The following is an 18,868-nucleotide window of genomic DNA, read 5'->3' on the forward strand; positions in this document are numbered from 1 at the left end:
GCCCAGAGGCCGACATGCTTCAGAACATTTCATCCTTCAACACCAGCTGAGCTCAACAACGCAAGACATCAAAGAAACGTAACCTCACACCAACGAAGAAGACAACAATATAAACTGCTGTAGACCTGAGTCGCTTTCCCATTCTCATGTTCCTCAGCCCATCAAAGCCAAAGGAAGGAGAACGGAGGAGAAGCTCTGAAGCTGTGAAGGCTTCGGAGCAGGAGAATTCTCAGTGTCTTCTGTACCTTCTCATGTTCAGCTGCATTAGACCAAACCTTGACCCATGTTTAGACTAATCCGTGTATGAGTGTCTGGAGGCTGTGTGTGATCTGCACACTGACTGAATGAATGTAAACCAGAGGACAGAGACGCTGCCGTTCGTCTTTGTACTGAAATGAATGTATCACCAGAAGGTTCCGTGTTCCTTCACGAGGAACGTCCAGGCCGGGTCGTTTCAGTTTGGCTGCAGGTTTGTGCCAAATATAGTTTTAGTTGTTCTGAATAAAGATCATGAGAAGTTGCTTTTGGAAGTTTGACTCTGTCGCCCTTCTGTGCTGCGCCGCCCTGATCTGACCTGGTGTCAGATCTTGATCATCAGGAAACTGGAAGTCTGAGATTACAAAGAGTTTCTCGTTGATCTTTATCAAACTCAAAACAAATGAGAAATAATTGTTACTTTTTATTGAAGATTTATTTGGACAAAAACTTGTTAAATCAATTATTCAAGTGATGATTGATCAGGACAACGATATGACACACAACTCACAATTAAACAAGTAACACAATAACCTGATTTCTAACAAACCAACTCAAATACAACACAACACCAAACAACAAACGTTTGCATGAGTCCAGAAAAAAAGACAACAATCTGAACAACATGAAGGTTTCAGATGAAATCATTGGCACGGTTCAAATCCCAGTCTATGTATTTGGATACAAGTGAAACCTCCAGTGAAAGTTAATGAAGTTTTCATCGTGTGAACTCATTTTTTAATCTTTCTCACAAAGCAGAGTTTTCACTGAGCACAAACACATGAAGGAAAATAAGACAAACGGTGAAAATCTTTATATCAAATAAATGATTTGATTCAGCACATGAACACGTTTAAATCAAATGAAGATAACTGTTAACGACCAGACTTACAAGTCTTTACCTGCACCAGCAAAACGTTATACTTATATGACATTGACTACAGGATTAGAATTTTTGAATAGCCTGTTTATCTTTTCAAAACATAACACCTGTGGATGGATTTAAAGCAACTGATGTTTACTGAAGATTAACTGTGCAAAAACCAAATCTGTTGTAAATGAGGTAATCCAGTTATTGTGAATGCAGCCTTGGAAGGAGACGAGTCCTCAAGTGGAGAGACACTGGGACAGTGAAGTCACTGTTCAACTTGTTTTTCTGCTTTTACATATTCTGTCTTCTGGGGATCTCATTTAAAGTTATTGTTCTGTTGTAAAATGTGTAAAATGACAGAAGCTTTCAACAAAAACAACAACAATCCTATTCAAGATAAGGAAATCTTTATGCAAAGTAGCACTTAAAGTCTTTACTCAAATTAGCTCAAAGATAAATTCATCAGTGGTTATCTTTAACAATACATTAATACAAGAAAAACATTTGAGTCAATTAAAACATTTTAACATGAAGCAACTCTTCAGAACCCAGCCATCCACATCTGGAAGGTGTTTTTTTTTACTTCTAAAATCCCTCATGAATTTCTGAATTCAGACCCTGAGGTTCAGACACAGATTCATTCATCTCCTGCTCAGCCGAGGTGTGGCTCGTTCAGTGCGTCTATTCCTACAAAGTTAGCTTTTATTTAGCTCACTGAGGATTTTTTACACTTTGACAAGTTTCTACGTAAACATCCCTCTAAAAAACTTTTAACTTTCCCTTTTTGAAGTGCACAGTGTTCATCTACAAACTTCAACTTGTCAAAAGAAAAATAACATTTGTAATAAAGGTCAAAATAAAATCAACAACTGTGCTTAGAGACATTAAGAGTTAAAGTAGCCTGACATGAATATTAGAGAAGCCCCATAAAAACAGCAGCTGCACCCCATTGGATGCTGGGTGATGTTGTTTCTACATAAATAAACAATAAGGCATAAAATTAAATTAGAAACACCATTAAACAAAAGAGATGTAAACAAAAACCATGGATTAGAAAACACTCAGAAAACAAAGGGTTACACAGTTCAGGCCATAAACATCAGGTACAGGTGTAATTCAGTGAGTCGCAGACAGGGGGAGCTTCACATCACTGGAAATCATATCCTGCATACTGCAGAAGGTACAGACGACAAAAACCTTTAACCCTTAAAAACTTTGTCAGTTTTAAGATGCACCAACACAGGAGCAAGAATATCTGTCTGCAGCTTAGAGGCCGGACTGTTGAGAATCTTTAAAAAGTTATTATGATCATATGTTAACGTGCATTTTAACTTATCAAATTAAATGTAAGAGCTTTTTAATACCATATCTGTTTTTTATACAATCATATTGCTAAAGATGTAAAAGCATTAGGGAGAATCATTCATTAAGATTCAAATTTTCCAGTTAACAGTAATTCTTAGTAATTTAATAAATCCCTTGATGTGGCTGACTGTTCATTTCAATCATAACTAACAGTTAAGTTCACAGCCGCCGAGAGAAAACGCTTAAAACCTTAAAGAGTTCAATTTAAGGCTTTTCAGTAACTTCTGAGAAGATTTGTAATTTTTTAAACGCTGCAGGAACCTCGTTGACTTGCTGGTGTCACAGGAGAGTTTAAACGCTCTGGTTCTTCAGTCCCAGGTCGAGGGCGGAGCAGAGAAACGTGATCTGAGTCGTTGTTGAGCTACAGCCGGAAATCTTTATCTCGTCTTTCAACCCCAGAAAGTTAAGCCTGTTTCTGTCCACACCTGATCACATGATCACTCCCTCAGAGGAGGTCACCCTCACTGGAACATGTGAATATGTTTAGGCTGCACGTGAGACTGTGAGTCTCCTGGTGAAAGATGATGTCGAGTGTGACCTCTTGTGTCTGGTCGTGTGGTGTGACCTGCACAGGAACCCTGTCCTCTGAACTTGGCAGAAGAACGATGGTCACATGGCGGCAGGACTGACTCCAGCTGTGTGTGTCTCAGGTCTGACCCCTGTTGGACGGACAGGTGTGTTACAGGTAGTCGTCCTCGCTGGACGGCTCGTCCTCGTCGTAGTTGTGTTTGCGGGGGTGATAGTTGCTGGGGCCTTCTCCGGGGTCGTCGCTGCTGAGGGCCGAACTCTCCCCGGAGACCTTTGACCCTTGGGAGCTGTTAGAAGGACTGCGGCTCATCCTCCACAGCTGGTGGGCGAAGGTCCGCCCCCAGCTGCAGTGCTGGCCTATAGGGCGCAAGAGCCGGATGAGCTCAGCGGCCTCCTGCCAGTAAGAAGTTCACTTGCTCTGGCCCCGCCCAGAGCGCTGCTTGTTCATGGTGCTCAGCATCTGACTGATGTAAGAGGTCAATAGGTCGTCCATCTTGTAACCCTGTGATGGAAACACACGGACACAACGTTACCTGGAAGAACTCACCTCGAAAGTGAACACATCAAGAATATGATTCATATTAGTTCCTGCTCATATGCTGGAGTGTGTGAGTGTGAGACTGTGTTTGTGTGTGAGTGTGTGAGTGTGTGAGTCTGTGAGTGTGCGAGTGTGCGATTGGGTGAGTGTGTGAGTTAGTGTGTGAGTCTGTGAGTGTGTGAATGGGTGAGTGTTTGAGTGTTTGAGTGTGTGAATGCGTGAGTGTGTGAGTTTGTGAGTGTGTAAACGTGTGTGAGTTTGTGAGTGTGTGAGTGTGTGAGTGTGTGTGTGTGAGTGTGTGAGTGTGTGAGTGTGTGAGTCTGTGAGTCTGTGAGTGTGTGAGTGTGTGTGTGTGAGTGTGTTTGTGTGTGAGTGTGAGTGTGTTTGTGTGTGAGTGTGTGAGTTTGTGTGTGTTAGTGTGTGAGTGAGTGTGTGTTGCTGCCCCCTACCAGTGAGGTCTCACACAGCAGTTTGCTTCCTCTGACCAGGTTTCCGATGGTGATGTGGAAGTAGGTGTTCCCACTGCTCCAGTTGGAGATCTTGGTGAAGGGGTGTGTGATCAGGATGTCCTGCACACACACACACACAGACACACACAAACAGTTAAAGTCCACTCCACCCTATCCTCTGGTCTCTGGACTCTGATTCAAACACAGACCTTGGTCTTGGGGTCGATGAGACTGACTCCCTGCTTGTTGATGGCGATCAGCAGGATCTCTGGGAAGTTGGGTTCTGTGGTTTGCTGAAGACAAGAAGCAGATTGTGTGAATGTCCACTGATCATTTATCTAATGTGTTATGTTTGTTTTATATTGAAAATCTCAAGTGTGTTTACCTTGACCTCGAAGAAGGCGGAGCCAAAGGTCGGCCATTTGTAGATGATCTTCAGGAACATCAGTTTGGCCTCTTCCCTGGATTTACCGGCCTGCTTGTTGAAGTACGCCACCACAGACTGAAACACACACACGTGGAATCCATCATGAATCGACTCAGACCAAGTCTTGATTAAGAGCAAAGATCAACGTTTTGTTTGTGTTTAAATATAAAAAGAAACATGAAGCTTGTTGAATATACGTGAGAATATTTCTTTAACTTATGAACGACTTGAGGAACGTTATTATTTGTATATTTTGAATCTCAGGAAAACATAATTAATTACAATAGGTAATAAATCATGCAATAGTATAAATTACATTATTATCATTCATCATTTGACTCCAGTAAACATTTAATATCAGTTTTGTTTGATTTACCCTTTTCCAGTCGTCCGGGGACATCTGGCGAATCAGGTCCTGGGGAACCAGCTCCCGAAGCATCTTGGGAATTGTAGGAAAGTGAGATTTGTCGTCTTCGAACTTGACGCGGTAGATGAGCGCTGCCAGTTGGAAAACCTCTTCTCGGGAACACTTGTGGTAGCCACGCAAGTATTTAGGCAGCTCCTGACATTAATACATTAAACACACAATGGTACAGTTCAAGTAAAGTAGTACAACAAATCATTTAGGAACAGCTAGAGAGGATGATTGAGTTGAATGTAAAGTTATAATTAAAGTAGTGTCGCTTTGTTCCTCAGTGTAAAATCAATGAGACTGACCTGGTAGTAGTGGAAGATGGAGTCTGCGAAGGAGTCCTTCCCTGGAACGGTGCTGGTCCACAGCTTCTTCATGAAGAACACCTGGTAGGTCAGAGAGGGGACGACACCTGCCAGAGAAGAAACCAGCCATTAACCTGCAGACTCTGCTGAATATTGAATTCAGGTGCAGGTTTTGTTCAGTCAACATGAAAGTCATGATGTTTGTGTTTGAGATGTTTCAATGCTTCTTCCTCCTGCATGTGGAGCGAACCTGAACAAACCATAAGATCAAGTGTCTGTTCACAAGTCAGATCTTTTCAGTGTGTTAGAAACGAGACAAACAAGAGAAACACTGAAGTTGATCTGAAAACATTTCTTCTGCCACAAACAGACGTGAAACAGAAACTGGAACCAACCGTCTTTCACCGGACGAGACTTCTTGATCCAGTCGGTTAAATGTCGGACAAAGTCAAAGAAGAAATCTCCCTCTGGAACACTGATCACCTGCAGAACACAATAGATCAACTCATGAACAGAATTGACTTTCTAATGCTATAAAATCGTTTCTGTCTAAACATGAAAGTCATGCAACTGAAAGTGTTTTTCCCCAACAACCCTATTACTAACATATTGAACAATCTTTGACCTTGTCTGAGATCTTGACGAAGAGGCTGAAGCCTTCAGGAGCTTTGAGCAGCAGCCGGGTGGAGATGTTCTGACAGAAGTCCTTTGCCTTGGTGCTGGACTCCACCTCGAACGCCTGCAGGTTTCAGACCAACACTGAAACACTCGGTTCAAACAGGCTCACAGTGTATCTGCGTCTGTGCGTCCTACCTCATCTGTGTCATCGGGGAAATAGACTTTGTGGAAGATCTGCGTTGTTTTGTGTTGGATCGCCTCCACCTCCACCAGGTGGGGGGGGTACTTCCTGGATCCGTTACTGTTAACACGATGACAAGGACAAGTTAGAGATACTTAAATCCTTAAAATCAAATCGAAGTCTGGACCTTAACTTGTAGAAGCAAGACGTCTACTGGAGGTTTCAAGATTCCACGTTTAACACAAATATTTGACAGTTTTTTAAACCTGTTGTGTTTGTATGAAGATTCAAGGTAAATTCAGAAGATCCTTCCTCCTGCAGCACACTCTGCACTGACTTCACTCAAATGTAAAAGTACCAAGAAGCAAAACACTTTTTTAATTGATCGAGCAGAAAAATAAATGTTAAAAAGTGGAGTTCAACATGTTGCCTCTTTTGTTGGTTTTAAAAGTTGAATGAGCTGGTTTCAGGTGTAACCATTGTAACCGGTTTAATAATCCAAACATTAACGAGACATGTGATGTTTCCCTGAGAACAGACTCGGGTGTGGTTTCACCGTAGAGCTTTGTGCAGCCTCTGCATACAGTCTCCAGACAGCGGGTGGTGTCTCTTCGACTGCAGGAAGCGCTGGATGTGAGGCAGCAGCATGTTGCTGGGAGGAAACAAACCAGTGCACAACCACAGCAGCTCCCAGCCTTTCTCCTCACTGTACCTGCAGGAGAACACAACTCACAGTCAGCTGCTGCACACACATCACACTCAAGGATTAGTAAACACTGAATGCACCTAATGCTGCACAGTCCAATTAAGAAGTTAGAAAATGGAACCTCATTTTTTCAAATCAACATGTTTTCAGACCACAACACTTTGTGTGTATCACTGTTTGCAGGGTTTACTGTGGACTGTGTCAAAGATCTTTCCAAAGAGCTCAAACCAGACTTCATCAGTGATTGTGTTGTCGGTGATGGAGTCGGGTTACACACTTGACGTGGTTGTCAGTCAGCTGCTTGAGGATCTGACAGTAGATCTCGTCCTTCAGGGGTTCGGCCTTCAGCGCTCCCTCAAAGATCTGGTCCGTCAGCTCGTTGACCGAGCGCGTGCGTTTGGACGGGTAGTCGCCCATGTACTTCATCACCGGTGGAACACACGTCAAGGAACAACACAACTGGCTGAGTTTCAATACAAATGAACACATTCAGCTGAAAACATGGAGTGTGTTGAAGGATATCGATGAAGGCCATGCAGGCGTCCTGACTCAGCTCCTCGTGGGTCACCACCTTCTTCAGCAGCGGCAGTTTGAGCGGCTCCCTGGTGCAGCTCCACAGTTTGTCCTTCCCACGATTCTTAGTGACCATCACTCTGCTCAGGGTGTGTTTGGGAGGAGGCCTGAGAGAAGCAGGTTAGTGACACACTGACATGAGCACATCATGAACTTTCTCCCTCATGTATTAAGTCCTGCACATCTGCATTAAAGCAACTTGTTGACCCTAAACCAGCAGCTTGATTAAAGTGAGTGGGAACAAGGAGAAAGTTTCCTCCTTCTCTCCCTGAGCGTCTGTTCTCTGTGACTCTGGTGAGTGGGTTCCATCTCCTGAGAGAAGAACTGACTGAGAGTCACACACTGTCACATCCAGCTGCAGCTGAAGAGTGAAGCTGAACTGAGATCAGTTAAAAACACTCAGAAGTTATTAAAAACCTGAGTTTATCATTTCTAGACAGTATTTGGTGGATTAGTTACAGCTGCAGCTCTTCTGGTTCAGGAAGCAGAGGATCATGGGTAATATCCAGTGTTTGAGTTGAGTGGGACGACTCAGTCAGAGCTACACACATTGATAATCAATAAAACCTCTTTCCAGAGTGAACTGCTTTTGTGTAAGTGTGTGTGTCTGCTTGTTTTGTGCTTGTGTTTGCAGCATGTGTACATAATTTATGTTCGTAGTGTGTGTGTGTGTGTGTGTGTGTGTGTGTGTGTGTGTGTGTGTGTGTGTGTACCTGAAGTAGTCGTAGGACAACTCCTCCAGTGTGTAGGGTTTCATTCTGTCGTCACTCTCGGGCAGAACGAGCTGTGACACACGAACCGACTCCTGTCGCTGGTCCGGTGTCATGGTCACCAGCGCCTGATGGTTGGAAACCAGCAGATTACAAAACATTTGACTTGACAGTTTCTGTCTTCACACAAAATGTAGAAGAGTCAAAGGTTGTCTGATTAAATTTGATCAGAAGGAAACTATGACATTAATGTTTCACCTCATTTTCTCATTGTGTAAGAATAACAAAGCTTGACCCTTAATAATTTAATCCATTAACGATTCTATGATCCTGATAGTTTCTGTCTCTGTTTGTTCTTCATCGCTTTGTGAGAAGAACGAGAATTAAGGCTTGAGCAGCTTCTGTGTTTTAATTTAGTTTAAAGTCTGTAATTTTATTTTGCTGTGTTGACCTCAGACATGTTGTTTCCTCTCACCACTACTTCCTGCGGCGGTCGAGTCATGGTGGGCAGGACATAGATGCAGTCAGCTGGGAAATCTCCTCTTTGATTGGTTCGCTCGTTGACGCCGTGCGCCCAACCAGAGTTGAGGACCTGCTCGCCGGTGTCCTGGTCCAACAGGATCAGGTCTCCCTTCAGGAAGCTGAGGAACGTGGACTCCTCCCCAGCTGCAGCAAACACACAAAGAGCAGTGTGTTGTGTGTTCATCCCAAAACACACAACAGGGTAAGAACCGTCCTGTGTGGACTCACTGGGGTTGGGGTTGTCTTGTAGCGCCACCACGAACTTTGACCTCTTCCTCAGGCCCTCCAGGAAGGTCACCACCAGGTCACGGATGTCCTCTGCGTTGTTGGAGGTGAACGTGTACTCTTCACCTTTGATGGTCGCCAATGTGAAACTCTGACCCTGCAACTTTCCTCCACTGGAAAATAAAATGTGTTTATTCACACTGAACGACATGAACATGCATTTTCTGATTTGACGCCTCTGTGAACAGAGCTAGAGAATCAAACTCTAAACTATTTACTACTTCTTGGTCGATCAGGGGACTACAGCTCCCAGCATGCCTCACCTGCTGCTGGACACTGCACTGATTTCTGGGAAGGAGAGTTCTAAAAGGACCTGCTCCTGCTCGTCTACAAAATAAACTCCGGTCCAGTTGACGGCCACGATCAGGTCGTTTTTAGGCAAACTGGGACCTGAGAGGGAGAAGAGGAGGAGGAGGAGGAGAGATGGGTTTTGGCATTCATAAAACAAAAGTGTTATTGTTATAGTTACTTTATTATATATCATAGTTATTTAGTGTAATTTCAGATTTCCAGGTGAAGCTGAACTGATCAGCTGTGGATGGACGACTTGTTCGAGGTTGTAGACGTCACCTGAGAATTTGAAGGCTTCGTAGAATCGAGAGAAGAGCAGGGGCCACTTGTGACGAGCGAAGTCGACCACCTCCTCCTTCACCTTCTGAGGGTCGAACCTCTTCTGGGTGTAGACGCCCTGAGCAGAGAGGGGGGGGAGAGAGAGAGAGAGATTATCATTATTGTTTGAAACATCTGTATTGTGTCTCTGCAGCAGATGGTGTCACATGCAGTTTACGTTCATGCAAATACAAGACAATTGTTATTTCCATCAATATTAATGCAAACCTACTCACATGTAACATCTCACCTGCATCTAGAGCTCATTGAAAACTGTTACACATATTAATTCTGTCCTGCTTTGGTTCTTTTAGCGAATTGATAATATTGTTGTTAATACTGGATTTTATTTTAGATGCAGCAGTTTGTTCTTTCTCTGCTTTCTGGTCTGGACCAAGGTGGTGGACACATCACTCAGGCCTCGGTACAAACAGCAGGTTTCTGTTCTGGATAAACACACAGGGCCGACATGGACCCACATTAGCCCAGTGACCAGCACCTTTTTGTGGGCAGCCATGATGAAATGGGCCCATTTCTCCACGGTCCTGGAGGGGCTGATCTCTCTGTCGGGGATGTAGGAGGGGATGAGGCTGAGCAGCCGCTCCATGAGGATCTCTGAGCCGTAGTCCACGTAGTACTGCTGAGAGGCCAGTTCCGCCAGGTCCTCCTGAGGAGAAGAGCCAGAAACACTGACAGGTTACACACCCACTTCATATAAACAGACATGACAGTCGTACGTTCATAAAATGTCAAATTAAAGACCAAACTATTTGAATCACCCTGTCGCAGCGGTATTCTCCGAACTTGACGCCCCTCACGGTTTGTTGGTAGATGAGGTTGGTGGCGACCAGGTCGTCGCTGGGGCAGTGCCAGGGCGTGAAGATCTCCTTCCTGAAGAACAGCCTCCAGGGGGCGTTCCTCTCCTGGGCTCCCTGCTCCTTGGCGTACTGCTCGCACTGCGACACGGCGTCCATCACATGGTCGTTCCCACTGCCGAGAGAGGACACCTGCAGGAGGACGAGGGGCGTTACTGCAACAGTGAGTGAAAATCAGTTTCAATGTTTATAATAACCCATTAATAAACTCTCTTATTAGGAGCAAGATTCAAACAGTTGTGACATCAGTCTGATCTCCACTTCTCCAGGTGTCTGAGGAGTCACAGGCTCCTCCTCTACCTTGTCGAACAGGGCGATGTACAGGGAGAAGCCGAAGCGGTCCCGCAGGTCGATCTTGTCCGACAGGGCGAGGCAGAGCTCCTTGGCCGTGGTGGCCGAGTCGGTCAGCAGCGTCTTGGTCGTGCCGTCCATGAAGGTCACCGGCAGCATGATGGGCTTCTTCGACTTGGTGGCCTGGACGTGAATGAGCTTTGGTTGATTAGTGTTCAAACACAGTTTATTACAGTTTATTAATAACATATCTCTGCAACTGTTCCTCAGACCTGGAATTCAAACCACCCTGATGCTGCATTCACTAAAACTTCTAAATCCTCTTTTCAAACTCTTTACCTATGAGACTTACAATACATTCGTACTTTATTTGACCTCTGACCTGCAGTATGTGTGTGTGTGTGTGTGTGTGTGTGTGTGTGTGTGTGTGTGTGTGTGTGTGTGTGTGTGTGTGTATGTGTGTGTGTGTGTGCACCTGCAGCTCCAGCCAGGACGGAGGTTGTGTTCTCGTCCCGTTAGCGAACGTCCGTCTCATCCTCTCCTCGCAGTACGGAGCGTAACCTGGTGGACCGCTGCTGATGAAGTTCCTCAGGTACTGAGTTCAAAAAACAAAACAATTAGGATTCAGGCGGATCAGGTTGAATTTCTTCTTCCTATGTGTAAATACAATAAACCGATGTTGGATGTTCTGACCTTGACAAACTTCTCTGTCGGGGCGAAGCAGCCGACGCACAGAGAGATGAGGATCCAGCCTCGAGCGTGAGAACTCTTAGACGGGTTCTGACTCAGCTGCTTACAGATCTGACAGTAGATCTCATCCCTGACACACACACACACATACACACACACACACACACACACACAGTTGTATGGTGTTATTCACAGCTCTATTCACATTGACAGACACACGGTCAGTGTTCACCTCAGCGCTGGTCTCAGGATCCCGTTCCCGATGATGAAGTGAAGCTTCTCCAGGTTGGACGTGGGCCGGTCCTCCAGCATGCTGTTCCCAGTGACACCATACTCCCCATCGTTCAGGCGCTTGGTGACCTGCGAGGCATCGAACTGTGAATGTTCTCGATCTACGACAAATATACGACAAATATAAATCTTTCTCCATCGCTCACCTCCTCAGTGATCTTGGATTTCTTCTTCAGCGTGAGCGACACCAGTTTGTGTCGGACGCTGTTCTTCTTGTGTCCGTCGGACTGAGGCGTCTGAGGGACAAGAGACAGCTCATCGACCAATCAGAGAAGACCCTGCACATATGACACCTTACCATGCTAACGCTCACAGTCAAGAAACCCAGGACCGAACATTTAACAAGATCTGTTTAGAGAAAACTCCAGGACCTATTATTTAATAACACATCAAAGTCCATGTTATTTAAAGAAATAATAAAATGTGTGTATTTATGAAACGTAAACCTAAATTGCAGTAACACTATGAGGTCATGTTGGAGCTGTGTCTTCTCTCAAGATTATAATAGTAAGGTCAAATAAAAAACCTTATGAAGGTGAAAGGTCAGGGGTCATGAAAACATTTGTATTCATTCTCTGTGGGTCAGTTTTATAACTGACTGAGACGTTTGTCATGGTAGAGACCAGGCTGATGAATGAGACCTACAGACGTATGTGTTGTAAGCTCAGACTAGATGTTCTCCTCCTGCTCACCTCCCCCTCCCCCTGCAGCGCCTGCAGCTCCCTCTTGTACGTCTTCTTTCCCAGCGTCTCGTAGATCTTGGTCATGACCGGGATCTTCTCGCTCCCGTCGCTGATGGCCGTGTGGTACTTGGGCTCCGGCAGATCTCCCATGAACCTCAGCACTGTGATCCACACCGCCAGAGCAGCCTGCGAAGAGGATTCATGGAGTCGATCAGGGGAAATATTCAATATTCAAGTTTTTCATTTCAACAGCAGGGATTTTCCTGATTGAGTTCCATCATCTTTTTTCAAAGTTGTGTTTCCTGGGTCGTACCAGCTGGTCTCCCTCGTCGTCGTGGAAGAGCAGCGGCTGTTTGAGAGGTCGGCGGACGTAGGTGTGAGTGGTGCTGCCCTGGAAGTAGGTGGCGGCATACTTGGCGAACTTGTACTCCGACAAATCTTCTTCATCATCGTCCTCGGGCAGAGGAAGAGCTTCGTCCAGATCCTCCACCTCCAGCTCTTGATGGCTTCGCTCCAGGTCCTGAGGAGGAGACAGAGTTTCAGGTCAGAGTTTTTAAATCCTTACAATATTTATTCATCATTTTCAGATTTGTCAATTTAGTGTGTTTATAAAAGTGAAGTTACAGCAACATAAACTGTAGTTCACCTCGAAGCCAGCAGGAGCTTGTCCCTCCTGCCCCGGGAAGGAGTTGGTGGTCCCCAGGAAGCCGAACATCTTGTCCACCAGGTCTGAGTCGTTGACGGGCTCCAGACGAGCTTTCTCCATCTGCTCCACCATCTCCTTCTTCCTCCGAGCCTCCTCCTTCTCCTTCTTCTCCCGCTCAGCGTCCTCTTTGGCCAGCTTGGCCAGACGCTCCTACAAAATAAAGTATGTTAGTTTAGGTAGAAAAGGTAAAACTGTTTAGTGTAAGTCAACGTGAAGAAGCCGTTCTTGTTGGACCCTCACTTGGTGTTTGCGCTCGGCCTCAGCCTTCGCTTTCTTCGCAGACATCTGGTTCCTCAGTTTGGTTTCTTCAGCGAGACGCATCTTCTCGGCCTCCAGCCTCCTGCGGTACTGAAGCAGAGGAGGAGGTGGACACAAGTCGTCCATATTAAATCATAATGGAGCAGATTAATGCAGAACTCATTCTATATTTATTTAACTGTAAGACCGTTCAATTCAGGTTTTATTAACTGTGTTTAATGTGTCAAATGTTCATCTATAAAGTAAATACATCTGTTTATAAATAGTGCTGTGATGTAGATCAGATAATAAGTAAATATTACTGAGGAACGTCTGGAAATAAAGTAAATGAAAGGTGTTTAACTACAATATTTTCATTAGATACGAAGGTAGTCTAAGTAAAGTGTTCTAGAATCATCTGAGTACATTTTATACCTAGGGTAAAATCTACCTTAAATCTAAGTTGTTCTGTATCTACCAATTCAAGTCAACTTTACAAAGCTTTTTTTAATTAAATGTTACTCACTTTTTTCAGTGTCCATTTACCAAAGTAAAAAGTGAAACATGAAGTGGAGCAGAAGAAAGAAGCAGGACATGTAGAAGCTGAGATCCTGTGTGTGTCTGTACCTCTCCCTTCAGCCTCTTGTACAGCCGCCGGGCGATCATGCCTCTGGTGCCGGCCTGGATGGTGATGACTGCCCACAGCCGGTGCCTGAAGGCCCGGCGCACCAGGAACCCCCGGCAGCGGCCCTGGAAGCCCGTGATCCGCTGCCGGGCCACGTGATAGGACGCACACAGCTTCCTGGAGCGAACCAGAGCCTGCAGGCGAGAGAAGCCGGCTCGCATCTGCAGAGAGGGAAGGACGAGTGAGAGTGAGTGACTCCACCTCGAGCTGCATCATGGATCTCCACCCTCCTGACATATGACAGTTATAATCCAATGTGTTTGTGTGACGTGTGGATCCTCACAGCTCCATAGTTCTTCCTACAGTGATATCCTCTCCATGTTTTCTGGATGAACACGGCCGACTTCCTCATCTTCAGGAAGTTCGACCTGAGGACATGAGATTTGTGTGATCAGTGGTTACAGAAGGACGCGGGGACACAAAGACACACAGTGACAGTCTGATGGGACTGGACTCCGGGTTTCAGACCCACCTGTCCTTGAAGCCTCGAACCACCTTCTGGATGAGGATGACCTTGTCAGTGATGGCCTTGTCCCTCTCGATCTCCAGCAGCATGTCGTGATGATCCTACACAGACAAACACAACTGATAAATAACACACATTCTGCTGCTCTGCTTCTTATAACTCCAGAACTCAGCCCCTTTATTTAACTCTTATTATTTATTTACATGAAGTATAGAAAAATGTTTTAATAAATTTACTGCTGCTTTAATCATTTTGATAAGTTTCCTTCTTGGGATAAATTAAGTTGAATTAATCTTAAACTTCAGGATTTCCCCCGACAGGCTCTAATGTGGCAGCTTGTTAATGTTTCATATAAATGAACACAAACATGTGAGGCTCCATCTCCTCCTCTTGTGATCTGTCCATCTGACCTCGGATCTGACCACTTCCTGTCGGGGAAGTGTGGGAACTGCCCCCCCCACCCCCCACACACACACTCTACCTCCTGTGCTGCTTCCTGTCCAGCTGAGCGATGAGGCCGGAGAGAGACCAGCCTAAAGCCTTCAAGTATCTGTACTGTTTTAAACTTTGACAGATCAACAGCTGCAGTAAGATGTTATAAAGTATTTGTTCATCTGAAGCTCCTCTCGTCTGCTGTTGATTCACGATCACAATATGAACACAATGTTTGTCCACCGTGTCACAGAGAACACAAAGTGCTGAGCTCTGGTTTCCATTTCACCTCAGAGGAAAGAAATGACACAACACGCTGACGGATGTGCCTTACCAGCGACCTCTGACCTTAGGATGACATCTGCCCTCACATGGCGGGAAACCGACACACACACACACAGCCACACAACTACACATTCACACAAACTTACAGACTTGTAGTGCATAGTCAAGGTTTTAAAGATTAGAAAAAAAAACACACACAAACCCACACACAGACACACACACACAGACGCACAGAGCTGGAAACCAAAACACAGTACTTCCTATCAGCAGAGATGTGAACTGGAAACAATGACAGCAGCGCTTCACTTATTAAAATCATACTTTTAACTACATTATTACTTTTATTGAGCAAATGAGAAACGAGGGAAACAACTTTAAACTGTGAAAGTTGTTTTTCTTTACTTTCTCTCTGATATTTGCTCTGACAGCAAAGAGCAGATCACAGTCTGTGTGGGTTTGTGGATTCTTCTGTGGGACAGGTTTTATTTTCTGGTGCCCAAAGATCTTATTGTTTAAACGTGTTGTTCAAGAGATCACGTCACGTTATAATAAGTAATAATTTAATGTCAAGTACCTTGAGGAAGATCTTTGTCTTTCCCATCTGCCAGTCGTCGTCTCGGCCGAGCACCGCCACCGCGATCCTGTGACACGTTCCCCTCAGGTCCTCCTGATGGACAGACACACAACGACAGGATGACACTGACAGGACTCACAAACACACACACACACACACACACCTGTGGTCACACTGTACCTGTTTATACGCCGGTTTGACTCCGGGCATGAGGACCCTGTAGCGATCGACAAATTCCACGAAGGTGTAGCGGATGGGATATCCTGCTCGACGGATACGAATGGTCTCCATCATACCCGAGTACCTCAGCTGACGCACACACAGATCCCTGTCAAATAACTACACACACACACACACACACAGGAGTTACATTTGTACTTGTATTATCAGAAAACATTAATACATGAGAGCTAGTAGGTTTTAAATGGGTTTAAAATGTTTTCATATTGTTGCACTGATATTTCTTCTGTTGGGAAGGATCACAGTACGACCTTGACCGCTGTTCACAAAGAGGTTTTACTCTCAATCCTTAGAAAGTGAAGTATTACAGTGAGCTCAGATACTCACCATGGATTTCTTGTATTCGTTGGGTTTGATGCAGCGAACGAAGAACGGTTGACAGACGCTCAGAGTCCTCATCAGCAGCTCCAGGGATCTTTTAAACTGACTGCTCAGAGTGGGCGAGCGCTTCCTGGTCTCTGCTCCCTGCACACACACAAACACACAAACACACACACACACACACACACACACACACACACACACACACACACACAAATACACACACACACACACACACACACCGAGTAGAAAGTGTCAGAGACAATGAGGAACTCTCTTTGTCTCTTCCTGAGCTGTGACACTAAACGTTTTCCCCCGTCCTCAATATAAAGTCGTGTTCTTGCTGACGTTGCAGATTCGGACTTGAACGTGAATCAAAAGAACAGAAATAATAACTGTGTCTCGAAGATGGAATATTATTATTAGTCCATTAATTGATAAGTCAATCAATTCACTACCAGATACTTTTAAAGCAGAAATGTTGAGTATTCACTTATTCCAGCTTCTCAAATGTGATAATTTATTGTGTTTAGTTCATTTGAATGAAAAATATCTGTTTTCTCATTGGAAGTATTAACATCATGATAATAATAAAGACAAAGTACCAATGGAACCATGTATAAATACTCATGTAAATGTTCAACCCTTAATATCCGTTTTATCAGCTAATTACACAAATTAACTCTGGAAACTTTATCTTAGTTTCAGAAAAAACACTGGTAACAGGATGTACAGTTAGCCTAGCTTAGCACAAACACTCTTAATAGGTGGATTAGTTAGCTTGAATATATAGTATATAACATATATATAGTAAAGCTCACTTGTTATTCTGTCCCCTCCTTTACTGTATATGATTTAACTTTTTCTACGTATTTTATTTTTATCTGTGCTAAATATAAAATGGAATTAGTCACTGAAATGATGTGTGTGTGTGTGTGTGTGTGTGTGTGTGTGTGTGTGTGTGTGTGTGTGTGTGTGTGTGTGTGCATCATCCTTTACCATGGCGACGTCAGCCTGGAAGATTTGCTTGATGAACTTGTTCTTGGACGAGTGAACCAGCTGGATGATGTCTCCGTATAAAGTGTCTCTGTTCTTTTCCAGGAAGCCTGTAGGACACACACACAAACACAAACAGACACACACAAACAGACACACACACACACACAGTGACGTTATGTGAACTACGTGTCTGAACACTGTGACGATGGCGAGGAGCGACTGTTAACCAAGATGGCGGCTCCTTGGAGAGGAGAGTGTGGCTGTGCTGCAGCATCAGTTACATCAGGAGAACATTTCTTTATGGAAAGAAGAACAGAGAAGAAGACTTTTCTCTGCAGCTGTTTCAGAAACATGAGACACGATGACGGACACACGGTTCATCCGAGTGTCCGTCCACTCCTTCCACTCAGCGAGCTCCCACCCCTTCCCAGTAGAACCCACTGGTCCCTTCCTGGTGAGCAGGACATGACACTGACCTCTCGTCTCGTAGAAAACCACTCCTGCAAAGTGCTGGATTCCAAACTGAGTCTCGTAGTTGTTCTTTGGAGGGATGTAGTTTGCGTGGAGCTTGTGCTGAAAGTTCAGTTTGTTCAACATGGTGGTGTCGGTGCCCTGCAGGAGACACAACCACAGAGAAAACACATTCATGTGATTGTTCTGCTCTGTAGAATCCTCCAGCTGCTCGGCGTGTTCACTGGACCTTGGGGAACTTGCTCTCCTCGTCGATGAGCGAGATGATGTTCATGGGTTTGATGGCGATCATGTCCAGGGCGTCCTGGTTGTCGGTGAACTCGATGTGCTGCCAGTTGATGTTCTCCAGGTTGTACTCCTCCTGCTCCAGCTTGAAGACGTGACGCACGAAGAACTGCTGCAGGTTCTCGTTGGCAAAGTTGATGCAAAGCTGCTCGAAGCTGCAGGAGGAAGAAGAGATGAGAAAAAGATCAAACTCCTCAGGTTCAGAGGAAGGGGAGAAGAAGACCTTTCAGTTTGACTGGAACTGAGAGAGAAGCTGCAGCTTTAGTACGAGTTCAACTCTGGTTCCTCAGAGCGACAGGAGGTGAAAAAGAAAATCAATCTGAGCTAATCTCTCTCTTTCTGTGTGTTAGTGTGTGTGTGTTAGTGTGTGTGTGTGTGTGTGTGTGTTTTACCTGTTGACAGTAAAGTTCTCAAAGCCGAAGATGTCCAGGAGTCCGATGGAGCGTCTGATATATTTGGGCTGTGATGATGGAGGCTTGTAGATGGCGGCGTTGATCTTCTCCACAATCCACACAAACAAACGTCCATAGATACCCTGCGCACAGACACACACACACACACACACACACAAACACACACACATGCTAGTCAATCACACCACAAAGTGGCAATAATGTGGAGAGAAGTCTCTTTTCCAGAAAACATTATTGTAAACAAAGATTTAAACATAGTTGTTTGTTTTGTTGGTTTTAAAGGACACACACTGTGTAAATGATTAAATAATCTGATTATTTTTATCTATATCTCTCATATTTAAGGTCGTACATGATATTGTGTTGAGTTTCAGGCTTTAAACTGATGAGTTCATTAACAAATATTAATAATGATTTAATTATTTGTTTCACCTTCACGAAAGCGTCTCGTACGTCCAGAGCTTGTTCGATACTGAGAGGTGTGGAGACGGTCTCTCCTCTGGTGATCAGAGTCCGACTGGTGATACAGTTCATCAGGTCCTTACTGTCCACCTGAACACACACACACAC

General features: G+C 44.7%; 1 protein-coding gene across 4 annotated transcripts in view; it reads right to left on the bottom strand.

The window, feature by feature from the left end:
- Positions 1–666: 666 nt before the first annotated feature.
- myo7aa (myosin VIIAa) overlaps positions 667–18,868 on the bottom strand; it is a 29,258-nt gene continuing 11,056 nt past the window's right edge. For 2 of the 4 annotated variants that reach the window (XM_062386456.1, XM_062386454.1), the window contains 39 exons: positions 18,731–18,850; positions 18,278–18,420; positions 17,830–18,040; positions 17,606–17,741; positions 17,130–17,236; positions 16,137–16,274; positions 15,750–15,908; positions 15,570–15,662; positions 14,285–14,379; positions 14,096–14,180; positions 13,755–13,973; positions 13,131–13,238; positions 12,831–13,040; positions 12,498–12,704; positions 12,194–12,370; positions 11,648–11,737; positions 11,443–11,570; positions 11,214–11,340; positions 10,996–11,115; positions 10,530–10,703; positions 10,134–10,361; positions 9,854–10,021; positions 9,316–9,433; positions 9,009–9,135; positions 8,689–8,858; positions 8,414–8,604; positions 7,942–8,066; positions 7,178–7,335; positions 6,933–7,086; positions 6,506–6,661; positions 5,964–6,069; positions 5,776–5,889; positions 5,546–5,633; positions 5,151–5,257; positions 4,810–4,995; positions 4,392–4,508; positions 4,216–4,299; positions 4,007–4,126; positions 667–3,521 (listed from right to left, as the gene is read on the bottom strand). In XM_062386456.1, coding sequence (XP_062242440.1) covers positions 3,429–3,521; positions 4,007–4,126; positions 4,216–4,299; positions 4,392–4,508; positions 4,810–4,995; positions 5,151–5,257; positions 5,546–5,633; positions 5,776–5,889; positions 5,964–6,069; positions 6,506–6,661; positions 6,933–7,086; positions 7,178–7,335; positions 7,942–8,066; positions 8,414–8,604; positions 8,689–8,858; positions 9,009–9,135; positions 9,316–9,433; positions 9,854–10,021; positions 10,134–10,361; positions 10,530–10,703; positions 10,996–11,115; positions 11,214–11,340; positions 11,443–11,570; positions 11,648–11,737; positions 12,194–12,370; positions 12,498–12,704; positions 12,831–13,040; positions 13,131–13,238; positions 13,755–13,973; positions 14,096–14,180; positions 14,285–14,379; positions 15,570–15,662; positions 15,750–15,908; positions 16,137–16,274; positions 17,130–17,236; positions 17,606–17,741; positions 17,830–18,040; positions 18,278–18,420; positions 18,731–18,850 — 5,457 coding nt within the window. In that variant the 3' untranslated portion in view covers positions 667–3,428. Of the gene's footprint in view, positions 3,522–4,006; positions 4,127–4,215; positions 4,300–4,391; positions 4,509–4,809; positions 4,996–5,150; positions 5,258–5,545; positions 5,634–5,775; positions 5,890–5,963; positions 6,070–6,505; positions 6,662–6,932; positions 7,087–7,177; positions 7,336–7,941; positions 8,067–8,413; positions 8,605–8,688; positions 8,910–9,008; positions 9,136–9,315; positions 9,434–9,853; positions 10,022–10,133; positions 10,362–10,529; positions 10,704–10,995; positions 11,116–11,213; positions 11,341–11,442; positions 11,571–11,647; positions 11,738–12,193; positions 12,371–12,497; positions 12,705–12,830; positions 13,041–13,130; positions 13,239–13,754; positions 13,974–14,095; positions 14,181–14,284; positions 14,380–15,569; positions 15,663–15,749; positions 15,909–16,136; positions 16,275–17,129; positions 17,237–17,605; positions 17,742–17,829; positions 18,041–18,277; positions 18,421–18,730; positions 18,851–18,868 lie in introns of all 4 variants that reach the window. The other 2 variants (XM_062386457.1, XM_062386455.1) reach the window with 2 other exon arrangements.

Source organism: Platichthys flesus, chromosome 4 (genome assembly GCF_949316205.1).
Source record: "Platichthys flesus chromosome 4, fPlaFle2.1, whole genome shotgun sequence".
Taxonomy (NCBI): domain Eukaryota; kingdom Metazoa; phylum Chordata; class Actinopteri; order Pleuronectiformes; family Pleuronectidae; genus Platichthys; species Platichthys flesus.